The sequence below is a fragment of the Eretmochelys imbricata genome, chromosome 25, assembly GCF_965152235.1.
Source record: "Eretmochelys imbricata isolate rEreImb1 chromosome 25, rEreImb1.hap1, whole genome shotgun sequence".
Taxonomy (NCBI): domain Eukaryota; kingdom Metazoa; phylum Chordata; order Testudines; family Cheloniidae; genus Eretmochelys; species Eretmochelys imbricata.
In genome coordinates this window covers 7,867,250-7,882,501 of record NC_135596.1, presented here as the reverse complement: position 1 = coordinate 7,882,501, position 15,252 = coordinate 7,867,250, and the positions used below count along the sequence as shown (strand labels likewise).

Here is a 15,252-nt window from a genome sequence, read left to right as displayed (position 1 = left end):
GGGGCCTTCATACGAAGCCCAGTCAGCATTTGCCTCTCAGTCCTCAGTTTCCCTTTCTTGCACTTTGGTGGTTGGGAGTGTCCTCTAATAATACTGACAACAGTCACCATTCAACATGCTCTCTGTCATTGTAAACTAGACAGTGTTATCACAATGTACACAGTACTGCCTGGCTATTCCCAAGGTAGATGGAATACCTTGGTAATATCTAGCCAGTAGCTGGGACAGTAGGTTCGGATTTGGGGTACCTAGGTTCTATTCCCACCTCTGCTGGCATGACCATAGGCAAATCGCTTCCCTTCTGCGTGCCTTGCTTTCCCCATCTGTGCAATGGAGCTAATGATACTGACTTGTCTTTGCAAAGAGCTTTCAGGTTTGTGCAGGAACAGGGTGCATAAGAGCAAAGTATTGTTATTATTAGTTATCATCACAGCCAAAAGCAAAACCAGGATGTTTTTAAAGAGCGACAACTCCCCAGTGCTTTGCAGACATTAACTTATGATGTCTCGTGTCCTCCTCAGAGGAAGAGGAGTTTTATCGTCTTATTTTTCAGATGGGGAAACTGAGGCAAGGAGCGGGGCAGCACCTTACTCAAGGTCACAGAAGAAATCAGAGTCAGAGGTAGACTGGAATGCAACCAGCCAATAGTTCACTGCACCAAGCCCCGTAGTCAGACACTAGGCCACGCCTATCTCTCAGCTGGGACGGAGCAAGAGGTCCAAGCAAGTATTTCAACTGCATTTTCCACCGTGAAACCCCTCGGGGGCGTTGTCTGACTTATTGCTTTGCCATTTTATTACATTTTTATTGATCCATTCCCTGCAGCCACAGCACATCTGTTCCTGATGCAGGGTCCCCCCGGGGAGGTAAGCTTATTTACACAGCTGCAAAGGAGTTCCCCAGTCAAGTTCATTAAGTACATGAAGGAGACGCACTGTTCTTTCTCGTTATTAAAAGATTTCTGCCACACAGATCTCCCCCTACCTCCTCCCTTTTAGCCAGTCACTCTACAAGACCCGTTAGAACTGACTGAAGAGACGAGGGGGGCACTGCTAGCCACCAGCTATCTCAGAGGGTAGACTCCGCTCTCTTCCCTAGTTGGGCTGGACACAGTCTAAAATGCCAGGTGGTGAAACGTGAAATCTGTGCTTGTGAGTGAGCCTAGTGCATTATGGGAAGAGCTGGGCAAACATTTCCCAGTGAATAGTTTATTTGCTGAAAATTACAACTTCAGGTCAACCGAAATGGTCCACCAATTTCGGTCGAATAATTTAGGCCAGAAAAAAACCCAAGGGGTGGGTGGGTGGAATTCTGAAGAAGTCCAACCGTTTCAATATTTTTCAAAATAAAATGGGTCAACTTTTCATTGAGGAACAACATCTCATTTGGAAATTAAGCTAAATTTCTCTAAACAACTCCCCAGAGGGTAGAAACGCACCCATAAATGGAATGTTTTGTTTTTTCATTCGACCCCAAACAAAATTGGTCTGGTTTTACATTCTGACAAGAAACACTGAAAAACTCATTTCATTTGACTCAAAAATACCCTGCCTCCCCCGCCCCGGCACCAATTGTCCATCTAGCCCTAATTATGGGAGGATTTCCCTTTCCCTCTATGCCCATCAAGTGTTGGCCACGGCCAGAGGCTGGGTAGTGAACTAAAGTGAGCAGTCACTACGCAACTCCTGGTTTTATGTCTCTGGTCTTCTTGTTTATACCACTCAGAGATTAAGGAACAATCGGATCCAAAGAAATAAACTAAACAGCCCCTATCCTTTTGGATTTTTGTCTGCATAGCTAGGAATTTAAAAAGCAGCTGCATAGAGTAACACGAACAAGAGCAGGAGAACTGCTAGGTAGTGTCATCATGCCAGTTTCTGGAGGAGAACAATACTTCCATCAGCGAAGTGTGTTTCCATTTGTCACGCAAGAGTCACTCTAAATGTGGATGCAGACAGCTTTTAAAAAGGGACTGGGATGCCACAGGAACGGGGGACCCCTGGAAAGACAGATTTGACGAAATGTGCGAATCTGCAAATTTGATGAGTTTGCAGATCCCTGCAGAAGGTGTGGGTGAGCTCCTATTAATAAGACTCTGCTCCAACTCCGGCTGCCAGAGCTCCCGAGACCCAGAGATGTGCTGGTGAAGCAGCAAGAGGACCATTGCCGAATAAGTCCTGTGCCACTCACCTCCTCGGTACGTCTTCCAGGTGTAGTATTTCCCTCGGAAGGGGATGTTGTCGAACTCGGCGCACTGCAGCTCTCGGAAGTCATGGGAACCTGGAGGGCAGTCCTGCAGGACACAGATTCAAGTGAGATTAGTGGCTTCCCTAGAGCCTAGTGGAGAGCCAGGTTGACCATGCATAAGACCTACAAGGAGGAACTGCCGTATCAAAGCAGACCCATGGTCCTTTCAAATGGGCATCTTGCTTCCAACAATGGCCAATGCTTGGCACGTCAAGGAGAAAGCCAATAACCCCTGCCAGTGATGTCCCTGGCCAACTGTAGAGTGCTATAGCATGGGAGGGGCATCTTCTTTCTAAACGCAGGGGTAGCATGAAGGCCAATGGCACCTGCCATTGGATCCCAACCAGCATAGGCACCGACTTCTCCTCTGCCCAGTGGGTGCTCAACCCCTGCCCAACTCTGGCCCTGTCCCCATTCCACCCCCTTTCCCCAAGTCCCCGCCCCGCCCTGCCTCCTCCCCTGAGCACGCTGTGTTCCCACTCTTCCCCCTCCTTCACGGAAAGTCCTAAGCGCCACCAAACAGCTGTTAGGCGGTGGGCGGGAAGCGCTGGGAGGGCCGGGGAGGAGCAAGGATGTGGCGCGCACAGGAGAGGAGGAGGAGGGGGCGGGTGGAGCTTGGCTGCCCGTAGGTGCGGAGCACCCGCTAATTTTTCCCCGTGGGTGCTCCAGCCCTGTGGAATCATTTGTGAATCATGTTAGGGGCCTGATACATAGCCAACTGAAAGCAATGGGAAGGCTCTCAATGACTAAGGGGGAGGTTCTCAAACTGGGGGTCGTGGCCCCTCGGCATTGCAAGGTTATTAGGTGGCGATCACGGGCCACCCAGCTCTGAAGGCAGCGCTGTTGCCAGCAGCAGCGCAGAAGTAAGGGTGGCAGTGGAGTGCTAAGTCTGCTGTGAAAAGTGAGACTGGCAAAGTTTCTTCGTGCCCCCCCAGTATTAAACAATCATCGTTACAAAAAACAAACTTTAATGCTTATAACAATAATTCAATACAAACGTGTTTTAGTCTTAATTTAAAAGTGGCAAGAAAAGGTACATTCATTTTAAAAAACAGGGTCATAAATTTAGCATTTCAAATAACGTTAAATGTAAAAATGGGGTTTTAATTTATAAGGGGGGCTCACACTCAGAGGCTTGCGTCGTGAAAGGGGTCACCAATATAAAAGGTTAGAGAGCCACCGGACTAATGCCATCAATGTCACTAGCAGCCTGCAAACGAATATAAAAGTCACAATGGTTGGAGAATTGCACAGATACAGACTGTGATCTGAGAGCTGGCAGCAATGAAATCCCAGAATCATAGACGTTAAGAGATGGCAAAGGCTCTATTCAGTGGCTCTCAACCTTTCCAGACAGGAGCCTGATTTGTCTTGTGTACCTCCAAGTTTCACCTCACTTAAAAACTATTCGCTCCCACAATCAGATATAAAAATACACACAAGTGTCACAGCACACTAGTACTGAAAAATGGCTGATTTTCTCATTGCTACCCTATAATTATAAAATAAATCGACTGGCATATAAATATTGTACTTACATTTCAGTGGATAGTATCTAGAGCAGTATAAACACGTCATTGTCTGACATTTTAGTTTGTACAGACTTCGCTAGTGCTTTTTATGTAGCCTGTTGTAAAACTAAGCAACTACCTAGATGAGTTGATGGACCCCCTGGAAGACCTCTGCACACCCCCAGAGGGACCCACACCCCTGGTTGACAACCACTGTTCTAGGCCATTCAGTCACTGTCCTTGGGACAGATGCAGGATTGTCCTCTACCAGATGCCTTCTAGTCTAGCTTTACGTTAACTTTCCATTGGCCTCTTATAAGGCTTTCACCCCTTCCCTTGGGACACTGCTCTGCGGTTTAATGGAAGATTTGAGGCAGGGACTTTTTGTTATGTTTGTCTTCAGTCCCTAGAATAGTGGGGTCATGATCCCTGACTGGGGCTTGGAGCCGCTATTCCACCACAGTCATCAGCATTATCTCAGTGTCAGAGAGTTCGCCTCAAATTCTCCTTCGTTAATTTCACCCCATGGTTCCTTGGTCTTGACTCCATCGACCACACCAAATAGCTCCTTTCCTGTCCCTGTGCTGAACCCCTGCCAGTACGTGTAAGCTGTTGCTACGCCATCTCCTCACTTAGCCACATCACTCCAAGCTTCAGTCACAACTGAATCCCTCTGATCGTCTTGTGGCTCTTTTCTGCACTGCCCCCAGCTTGTCAGGGTATTTCTGCTTCTGTGGATGCCAGCACGGTACCCGGCATCCCCCGAGCCATGCAGAGAGGAATGACCATCTCCCTGCCGTGCGATGTAACCCTTCTCCCAGTTGCTTTGGCCTGGGTTGTAGTCGTATCCCATTGCAGAGCCATATCTGCCTCACCGTCCACCACCCCCCTGAGAGCACCTTTGCTACTTACATCAGTGTTGCACGACCGGTAGCGTTTCCGTTCGCCCAGGCAGTACTTCCCTCCAATGGTCGGCCTTCCAACAGAGAACAAGAGGGGAGAGAGGGGGCGAAGTGAGATGGGTCGTGCTGTGAAGGCAAGGATGCCCTGTGCTGCTCGCAAACTGCGGTGGCAGGGCAGGAATCCAGGGTGCTCCCCAAGGCGAAGGGCTGCATTGGGCAGCACGAGCAGTTTACCTACCGTGGGCTGTCGCAGTGGCGGATGGATGACGATACGCCTCCCCCGCACGTCCTGCTGCACTCCCCCCAGGAGGACCAGGCCCCCCAGGCACCGTCCACTCCCTCTGGCCGCGTCCCGAAGGGCACACACTCCCTCTTGTAGCACCACTGGGGAAACACAGAGCGTCAGCGTCCGAGAGCGCATGGCCTCCTCGTGGGCAGCTCGTCAGGCCGGCGCTGCCCAGGGGACAGCCGGGATGGAGCAATGTGAGATGGCCAGGAGCGAGTGACACTAAGCACGGGGCCCAGTCCGGCTTGTGGAGGTGCAGGGATGGGTCGGACAGGGAGGCCTCCGAGGTGCATTTTAGGGGGTGGCAGGGTGGGCTCTGGAATTTTGTCAGCTCTTTGGAAAGGGAGGAGGAGCCCTATTTCCACTATTTCCAGAGCATTGGGGTGGGGGTGGGAGGCGGAGAGAGGGAGGGAAGGGCAAAAGTGAAGGTATTGGGGCCTGGATTGACCCTCCTGTCATGAGCCACTGCTGCTCAGGAGCCTTTGGATCGGCAGCCCCAGGCCACATCCAGCCACTGAGGCAGACAGAGGCCATGTATCCATTCCCCGTGCCCAGGGCTAGCTGGCCTGTTCTTCCCAGCACTTGCATATTCTGACCAGCAGCAGTCGGGCGACCAGACAGCAAGTGTAAAAAATCAGGACGGGGGTGTGTGTGTGGGGGTAATAGGTGCCAATATAAAAAAAAGCCCCCAAAATCGGGTCTGTCCCTATAAAATCGGAACATCTGGTCACCCTAGCAGCAGTGGAGGAAGGAAAGAAGCCTGCCCAGTCACACAGGGCAAAGATTATGTCAGCTCCAACACCCCAGAGTCCTGCCCTTCTTTTCTCTGACTCATATCTCCCTCCCCAGCTCTTCTGCGATCTGCCTACAGAGGGTGCCAAGGAGCAGAACAGGCAGCATGGCCTGGACCCTGGGGCAAGCGTGAGCAGCAGCAGCAGCTCTTGGTACCAGACACCATGCAGGAGCCGATTCCCAGAGAGCAACTACGACAGTCCATTGGAAAATAACACAGAGAGCCTCGAATCTGGATTACGCAGAAATCTCAGGGCTGCCATAACCCAGAAGGCTGGTGAATCAAGAGAGTAGGCAGGAGACATCTTTATATACCACTTAGAGCACAGCAGCGCCTCTTTCCCCTTCAGTCCAATCTCTGATAGCCAAAACCCTTTGCTGTTTCTTACAGCTTGATCCTTATTCCCCCACCAGCCAAAAGGGGAAGAGACAGCGCAGACCTGAAGGTGCAGATCTAGCAAGGTGTTCAGGGTTCGGGGCTGGCCCAGCAAGCAAACCAAGGAGGGAGACAGCCAAACTCTGGATTACCAGGAACTTTGGCTAACCGGGGTTCTGAAAAAGCAACCTTCAGTTGAAGGTTATATCAACCAAAGACCTCAAAACACTTCATAACCATTAATACATTAAGCCTCATATTCCATCTTGAGAGATTGATCGGTACCATCATACCCATAATACAGATGGAGAAACTGAGGCATACAGAGGTGAAGTGACTTGCATAGGGATATATAGTGAGTCTGTGTCAGAGCTGGGAACCCATGAGTCCTGGGTGCTCTAACTCCTCGACACATTGCCTCTCTTTGGAAAGCTGCCAATCACTAGCTGAAAAAATGACTGGTAGAAAAGGGTAAAAAAAGAAAAAATTACTAGAAAAAAAAATCATGAAAAAAATTTTTTTCTCATGGTGCATGGCCAAGCCTGACCAGCAGGAATGCCCAGTTTCTAGGTGCTGTTTAATACATTTCAATCTGATTTACAGCCGAACTGAGTGGACCATTTGCAAAGAACAACAGGCTTATCAATTTCTGCCTCTTTTTCTGCCTGAAACTCACAAACCTATTAATGATTTGAAACAGTTCTTGAATTTCTTTGCAACAAATTTCCCCCTATTGGAGAAACTCATGTCCATTTCATTGTGAATGTTCAGAGCCTGATTCTTCATCATGTACATCTTGCAAACGGCACGTTAGTCATTAATAGCCAGATTTAGTCACCCTCGTCACCCTGTCTGCATGAGGTCCCGGGCAATGGAGAACCAGGACGTCAGTAGTCAAGCTCTGAAATTCATGCTGGGTTAGCTAGTCATGTGGTGTTGATCCTCTTCCCTGATTGGGTGGCAAGCAGCTAACCAACACAGCGTGAATGACGACCTTCAATTTCGACCTTCAATTTCACAGCCTGACGTTAGCACTCAGCAAATAGCCGTAAACGTCACCTTACTTGAATATCGGCAGTGGAAATCCTGAGTGAACACAAAAGTGGCGTGGATGCTGCCAAATCACAACTCACTTTCCAAATAAATAGCCATGGCAAAAACCAAAACCAAAACCGTCCACGCTCAGCTGACTGGAAAAAGTGATTGGTTAATAACACTGAGCTTTATCTAGCCCTTTTCAGCCGTAGATTTCATAGCGCTTCACAAGCCATTATCCTTGCTTTACAGAAGGGGAAACTAAGGCATAGAGAAGTGACTTGCCCGAGGCCACCCAGCAGGCCAGAGGTGGGAACAGAACCCACATCTCCTGAGTCTATCCATTAAACCACAGGGCCTACCTACCGCTGGATTGTGCTGTGGATAATTCTGCCATCAATATTACCCCCCCTCATGAGGCTTTTTGGGCCTCATGAGGGGGGGTAATATAGTCTCTCACTTGAGCCTAAAATGAGTTGAAATTCAATTGTGCTCCTTGGTAGATTCCAGCCTTAATCTCCCCTCCACACTGGGATGCAAGAGGCAGGGGTGGGCACACAGTGCTTTTAAATCGCTCACCAATGCAAACAGTAATCATATGAATCATCCGACAATTGCTTCAACCATGCATTGTCAACTCACTCTGGGGCCCTGGGCTTCCTTACCCCCTTTTCAATGGTATTGGTTTGGCATATGGTCCCCTCAGCAGCCGGTATGCTGTTGGTAATGCAGCGGTTGCTTTTGCTCAGACACCATAACTCACTGCAGACTTCCTGGAAAGGGAGACGTGGTCGGGGCGGAGGAAAGAGAAAAAAGAAACAAACAGATTAGGAATCACTTGTGCTCGCAGCAGCTAGGATTGCAGTAGCAGCATGTTGGTGTCTTTGAGAAGCTCCAGCTGGTCTGGGACATTCTCGTAATGGAAAGATTTTCAGCAGGGAAAATACAAAGATGGGGTCATATCTGGAGAGGCGCTTAGACCTCGCAACACACACTGAGTTCAGCCCCTCTTGGGATCTGGCCCGAGGATATTTCTGGTTCTTTGGACGCCATTCATTGTCCATTCGGAGACATGGGATCAGAGCTTTCAAAGATTTGCACCTGTGTTGGAAGCACCAAAATGGCACAAAGGCAACAAACTGCACCTCCAGCACATCTGAACTCAGTTTTTAACAGAGGATGCCTCGCAGAAAAAGTGTCTCCCAGGATTACCCGGTACATCCAATTCTAACCCAGTGCATCCAGCCCTTCCCCTTCTCCCAGTCCTTTCCTTCTGGGGTGATGCTCGCGGGAATGTCTCCTTCTCTGGATCTCCATTATGAATGATAAACACGAGGGAACAGATCCTGGCCCCTCCTGGTGCCAGGTGGATGGAGATCTGTGTTTACAGGGCAACTGGGAATCCCCAGGAGGTGTAAAGCTGGTTTAGATGGTTTATGCCACTTTTCTCCTGGCTCCCCCAAACACCACAGGAAGTCCACTGTCCCCAGATGGTGTAACAGTCCTTAGGGGACTGTTCCCGCTAGAAGAATTTAGATCTGCCTTTAGGAGGCTCTCAGTTATGCCAGGTGCTGAACTGGCCTTCAGTCAGCTCCAGGACTGGAGGAGACAGAGGCTGGCTTAGAGTCTCCTTCGCCTTTTCTCTCATCAGGTCCTGTCCTGAGTGCATCTCGGCCCTAAAATCCCACTCCTCCTTTGGAGCAGCTCTCTATCCAAGTTCCAGCTTCTCAAACCCAGTCCCATCATGACCCCTCCTGGGCTCCAGGCGAGCTAAGCTCCCCTCGGCTGGGCCTTTTCTCCCATCAGTCCATTTAAACCCCACCCAAAAGTCAGTTCTATCACAGAGACTCTGCAAATCCATCACAGCGGCTCAACTGGAAAACGCAGACCCTCGGAACCTGCTCTGGGCCCCAATCTTTAAATCCAGACTTCAGCATTTGCAAACCGCAACGCAGCATCTAAGGAGGGTGGCTGAATTGGTTGCCGGATCTCTATGGTGGCCCTATGGTTATTAGAACAAGCCTATTACACAGAAAATGACTCCCTGGGGGGAGTTTAACTAGGTTTGTGGGTATTCAAAACAAAATTATAGTTTGTTTTTTTTATTATGGTAGAAACACGGCCTGAGATGTGAGAACAGGAGCTAAAGGCCCATGGCCCTCCATTAACCCAGCCTCGGCAGGGCAGGGATATCCATTATGCTTGTGGTGAATAAAGGCTTTATGGCGTGGATTGCAAGACCTCTTAAAACACTGCCACCTACCAGCTGAGTCCTTTGCTCCAGCCACTACACGGCATGAACAGAGCGGCAGACCCGCTTGCCATTGTCCCAGCAAACAGGAAGGGGCTGGGGGGGGACGCAGCACTTGCTGTGGCCGCAGAGACTGGCTTTGGTGAGTCTGGCAGTGGCCAAGATGATCAGGTGCTGGAAGGAGGTTGGCAGCAGAGAAGTGAAGGCCACTGGCTAATACAGAGGGAGGACCAAATGGGATTCAGGATCTAGGGAAGGTGGCTGCTGGGCCTTCCCCAGAGATGCAGAGACAATGGGATTTGGAATCCAGTGCCATACGCACAGAATCAGGACTTCATCAGAGACACGGGGCTTACGGCACGGAGGACCCGGTGGCACGCACATCACACTCTCAGCCCGGCCGGCTGCGATCGAGCAGGAGAGCTGAGGCCTTAGCTATGTTCAGCCAAAGAAAGCCTTCGCTCATCAGCACTACAGGCTTAGTGCTTAGGATTGCCAACGCTCCAGGATGGTCCTGGAGTCACCAGAAATTAAAGATTAATCTAAATGAAAGATTAAGTCGTCGGATGAAACCTCCAGGAATCTGTCCGACTAAAGTTGGCAACTCTACCGGTGCTGCTGATAGAGAACGAGGCAAAACCCTCCCCCACTCTGGCCTCCCCCTGCATCCCCAAAGCGGCAGGACCTGACAGTACCACGCTCATGCAGGCCGCCAACCTGCAGTCAGGTGATAGGCCATTAATCCCGCCTTCCTCTCTTCTCGGAGCGCTTCAGTAGGAAATTCTTTGGCCCCGGTGCAGGCAGTGCTCGGAACAGGAACTGACACCCCGTGATCATCAATGAACTTGTTCAGCGAGCGGGAAATCCTCCTGATGGGTGCTGAAGGGGGCAGGACACTGTGGTGCTGCTCCCGTTGTTACTAGAGTTACCATACGAGGGGACTAAGGAACAAGAAAACCGCAGCATCCTGCGGTGATGGCCCAACACCCTACAGCAGCTGGGCGTCTCAAAGGTCTGTAAAGGATTCCGGCACCCAATTCCCACTGAGGTTCAGTGGGATGCGGGCAGGCGCCTAACTCCCTTAGGCAAATCCCAGCCAATAACATAACTACTGCCCCTGATTAGAGGAAGGAGAAGTCATCTCTGCTTATTGATGTGTCTAACACTCTTCATGCCTGTTCGCCAATACAGGGATGGGAGAGGGAGTCGGCTCCTTCTTGTGCATCGTCAACAGAATTACTTGCTAAGCTTCTACCAAATACATCTGGGCAGCCCACTGAAGGGCAGAGGCTCCACAGGCACCACTGGGTGCGTCTACACTGTACACTAAGCCCAGGCTCTGACTCTGGTTTGATCCTAAGCCCCCTTCAGTCCCCACACCAATCAGTCTGACTTGGGTCACCCAGCACTTAGGACTTGGGTTCTAGGACCCTGCTAGGGGAGTGGATCAAAGCCTGAGTCCCACTGTGACTGGGTCCAAGCCCTGTCATTTTGCAGTGTGGACACAGGTTGAGCCACAGACCTGAGATAGGTGGTCTGTGTGATGCAGGACGGACAGGTTAGCACAGCTGGGAGACCCAGCTCCAGCAATTGTAAACCCAGGTTTACATTACAGTGGGGACACAAAAGCACGGACCCGGGTTTAGTGTGCAGTGTAGACAGACCAACGGAGGGCAAAACTGGAAGATGACCTTTCTGTAGTAACTTGCTTTTTACATGATGCCCATCACTATAGTAACAGAGCTCCCAGTAGGGCTGCAAAGGTGTCACATGAGGACACAAGTCTCCTTACTCGTGATGAGGAGCAAGGAGGAAAGAACCCAGCTGCTCTCAGATTCCAGGCTGCAGGGCTGGCAAGGAGAACAGAAATCTTTTCACACATGAACGGGGCACATTGGATCTAGACTAAGAGAGAGAGAAATAAACATGGCATCGACAGACACAGTTTCTGTAGTCGCTGTTCTGGGTAGAACTCTACTTGAATTCATTAAGGTGAATAAGGAATGTGGAGGTCCTTGGGCACCACATGGTTATGGGAAGCTGTAGTCTTTGGCCCCATTACTCTAGGATACTGCAGGTGTTTGTTTTTCTTTTTTCACACAGGAAGCATCTACATAAGCTAAAAACGAGCTGGGAAATGGGCATGTGAACTTGGAAAGGTTCCAGTCCACATTTGCAAGTACAGTAACAATCAGCAAAGCCTCCCTGCTAGTATCAACCCTTGTCCATGGATTCATTTAAGACACTTTACGGCCAGAAGGGACTGTTAGATTATCTAGTTTGCTCTCCTGTATAACACAGATCATAACATTTCAACCAACCTTGACTGCATTGAGCCCAGTCACTTCTGCTTTAGTCAAACACACGCTACAGAAAAGCCTCCATCTTGCCTTGAAGACCTCAGGATATGGAGAATCGACCACTGCCCTTGGTAGTTTCTTCCAACGGATAATCACCTTGACTGTCAGAAACGGGGGACTTATTTCTAGTTTGAATCTGGCTTTAGCTTCCTGCCGTCAGTTCCTGTGTTCTGCCTTTCTCTGCTAGATTACAGACCCCGGTGAGATATCCCGATGAGTCCAAACTGATTGATAATCATCTGTTTTAATCCTGCCAGTCCCACAGATCTGACATGGCCACAGGAGGGTGAGCAGGATTTTCCTCTGTCTTAAGCATCAGGTCAAATGACCAGTTAAGTTCTGATATCAGAATCGTTTCGGTTGCTGATGATGCTAGAAGCAGAGAGAAACCAGCGTGGCCATCAGATCCCCACAATGAGCTGATGGTGGCTGCCAATGAAAAAGAAACTCACTTTGCCTTGTAAGCAGAGTGAACTGCCGTGGAAGCTGCTGATGGATGCAGAGATGCCATCATTAGAGAATCGTCCTCTGGGTCATAATTGCAGTTAGTGAATTGCATCCGAGGGGCTTTTTGTGCATCTCTAGAGCAGGTGACGGGCCTGACTCTGATCTCAGTTACACAGGTGTAAATCCAGAGCCACTCCATTGGCTTCTGTGGATTTCCTCTGGATTTACACTGGTGTAACTGAAATCAAGATCTGGTCTTACTGTCTTTTCTTCCCGGCTGTTTTTCTTTTCTAACCCTATGTTGGCTTCCCCCACGGACCCACCAGTGGTGAGCAGAGCTGGTAATTTTACTTTAGCCTCTGCAGTTTACTCCTCATTTCTCCTTGGCCTCCCCAACGCCAACAGCTTGAACAGACCCATCGTGTGATGCCCTCTGAGACCTGCAAACCGCTCCTCCCCAGACTGAAAGGCAGCACCCAGCCCATCTTTTCTCCTTCCTCTTGGGATGGTCTGAGTCTTGTACTTTTCATGCTGGAAATGAGTGAGTTTTGAATCCCTCCACCTCCTTCCCCATCTAGGGTGAGTCCTGCTTCCCCCCACTAACAGGACGCACTTGCACTTGCCCAGCTACATCCCTTCCAGCCTGACAGCAGAGCTACTGAGGCACCTTACTGCTGGATTCAGCCTCCTACCCAGGTGAATCTTCTGTCCCCTCTATGGGAAACTGGGCCTTTCACACACCACATTTAACCCTTTGGTGCACAGGCCTCCCAGCTGCAGTTCCAATCGGATGGGCTGTTCAGACCCAGCGCAGGAGGGGAATGGATCAGTTATGGCAGGGATCACTTCAGGGACAGGCCTGGTGGCCGATACAGTTCACCTCCAGAGGAGCCTTGCCTTCCACAGCAGACATTCCCTGGCTTCAAGCAGCTTCCCCCTGCGTTGATTGGCTGAGCATGACAGAGGCGGAGGGGAATTCCGGGAAAAGGCAACGGCTGGTTAATGTTCCAAAGCACTTTCACTGCTGGCATCTGAGCGAGACTGATCCTCTGTGAAGGGCATGTGCCAGTCTTCCCAGGAACGAATTCCCACAGGAGGGGTTTCTCCTCCTAATCGCACATGTGTGAGGGATTTCTCCAGCCAGCTCCCAATAACCGCGATGAAAATGACCAGTGTGACCAAACCCCAGCCATCACCTACCATCTGCAGAGTGGATCAGATGAGAAGACTGCCGCCTGGACTCCAGTGAGGACTATGGCGCCCCCTCGGCAGCAGGTGAAGCAGGCGAGCGATTTGCTTCTGCCAGAGCTGAGCGGATGGAAACCGAGCTGAGCTGAGCTCGCCCTTCGCAGACCTGACCTGGCCCCTTCCGCCCTTTCCCAGCAAAGCTAACGGGGAAAGCGCTTTCGTTTCACGCAAGCCAGCAAAGCATCGTGGGAGGTGGAAGAACGGCCCCGACGGCCCAAGCCCTTCGCGGCCCAGCCCTCCGCCCCCTCAGAACCGATAGTAAAGCAGGAAGGCTCTCTACCCCGTATTTACACTGGCGAGATTTAACTCCGTACTGGAAACGGCACTGCTCATCCGCGTCATAGGCCTGTCCGGGAGCCACCGTTGGGTAGACGAAGTCTTGCTTGGGAGGAGCGTTGTTCAAGCACAGTCCCATGCCTGAGCTGGAGAAGAAATAGAGAATCACAGATGGGAAACCTGTGCAGACAAATGGGGTTATAACCAGCCGGCTGAGAACGAGTGGTGGGCAAACAGCTACCGGCTTGGAGGTTTGGCTCAAGTGAGCCTGGGTTACCTCACCAAGCAGCTGGAGTCTGCACAACCAGGATGGAAACCTCAGTGGGACAGGCTTCATCGAGGTCACGCAGCGCCTCCACCTCCAGACAGAGCTGGGAAGTGCAGAGGCTGCTGGGAAACTGACATGAAACAGGCGGACAAATGAACCAAACCCTTTGGAACCTCACAAAAGGATCCATCTGAGTTTTCGGCAAGGACCCAAATATTACAGTGATGGTAGCAGTGGAGATACCATAGAGACAGGGACCTAGAGCTTCAGACTGGTTCTCCTGCTACTCAGACGGGAGTTGCAAAGCCTGGATCTGAGTTTCAAGCTTTTCTTGAACTCTAGGCCATATGGTACTGGGGTTTCAGGTCTACCCATTGTGAAGTCTGGACTGACGCACTCACTTCCCACGGGCCCCCAGGCAGAAGGAAGAGAATAAGAGAAGGGAAGGGAGTGGGAAGGTTAGTCCTGTGACCAAAACGCAAGGCTGGAGCTCAGAGGAACTGGGGTCTGTCCCCAGTGACATGCTGGCCGACCTTGGGCAAGTCACCTAGGGCAAGGTTGTCAAACAGGTTGGCCTAAACTTAGGCAGCTAAATCCATGTTTGGGCCCCTGAGTTTCTGAAGATGCTGAACACACCCAGCCTCTAGCGGCTGCGGCAGGATTTGCGTGTGTTCAGCTCCTCTGACAGGCTGCTTCCATTTAGGCACTGAAATATGGGCTAAGTTTAGGCACCTAAGTTTGCAAGTGTTGGCCTTAATCTCTCTGGAGGGGAGTGAGGCGCCCAATTCGCTGTGACTTTCAGTGGGTGCCTAACTCTCATAGGGCCCTTTGAAAAGTCAGCCCTCTATCTGTAGGCTGAAGATAATTATACTGACCTACCTTACAGGGGCAATTTTGGGACTTACTTAATGTTGATAAAGTGCTTGGAGACCCGCCCTCTGTAAGGGCAAGGTACTAAGCCTCTGATTCAGCACATCCTTAAATTTTGGTATATAAGTGTGGTTGTATGGGCCGCTGGGTTTGAAGCACCAGCCGATGGGCTTTGTGTCTTGTTGCCCACCCCGCTAAGCGATCCACTCTGACAGCTGGCCAGTTGGGTATCAGATCCGACAGAGAATGCATGGCTGGAAGGAGCAGGTCTGAGTGCAGAGCTTCTGTGCTTCTAGGGCCCAGCATCAGGTGCTTGGAGTTAGCTGGAGCCCTTCATGCAGAAGGAGCCACATGGCACAAAAATGCTACAATTAACAATGGCT

The 15,252-nt window shown here is 50.6% G+C and overlaps 1 protein-coding gene across 1 annotated transcript in view; it reads right to left on the bottom strand.

Annotated features, from left to right (window-relative positions):
- Positions 1–15,252, bottom strand: part of ADAMTS10 (ADAM metallopeptidase with thrombospondin type 1 motif 10) — an 81,328-nt gene that overhangs the window by 22,890 nt on the left and 43,186 nt on the right. Inside the window, exons 10-14 of the mRNA XM_077842067.1 lie at positions 13,736–13,877; positions 7,815–7,922; positions 4,899–5,044; positions 4,671–4,734; positions 2,191–2,293 (exon numbers count right to left, since the gene is read on the bottom strand). Of these exons, the coding sequence (XP_077698193.1) occupies positions 2,191–2,293; positions 4,671–4,734; positions 4,899–5,044; positions 7,815–7,922; positions 13,736–13,877 (563 nt within the window). The remainder of the gene's footprint in view (positions 1–2,190; positions 2,294–4,670; positions 4,735–4,898; positions 5,045–7,814; positions 7,923–13,735; positions 13,878–15,252) is intronic.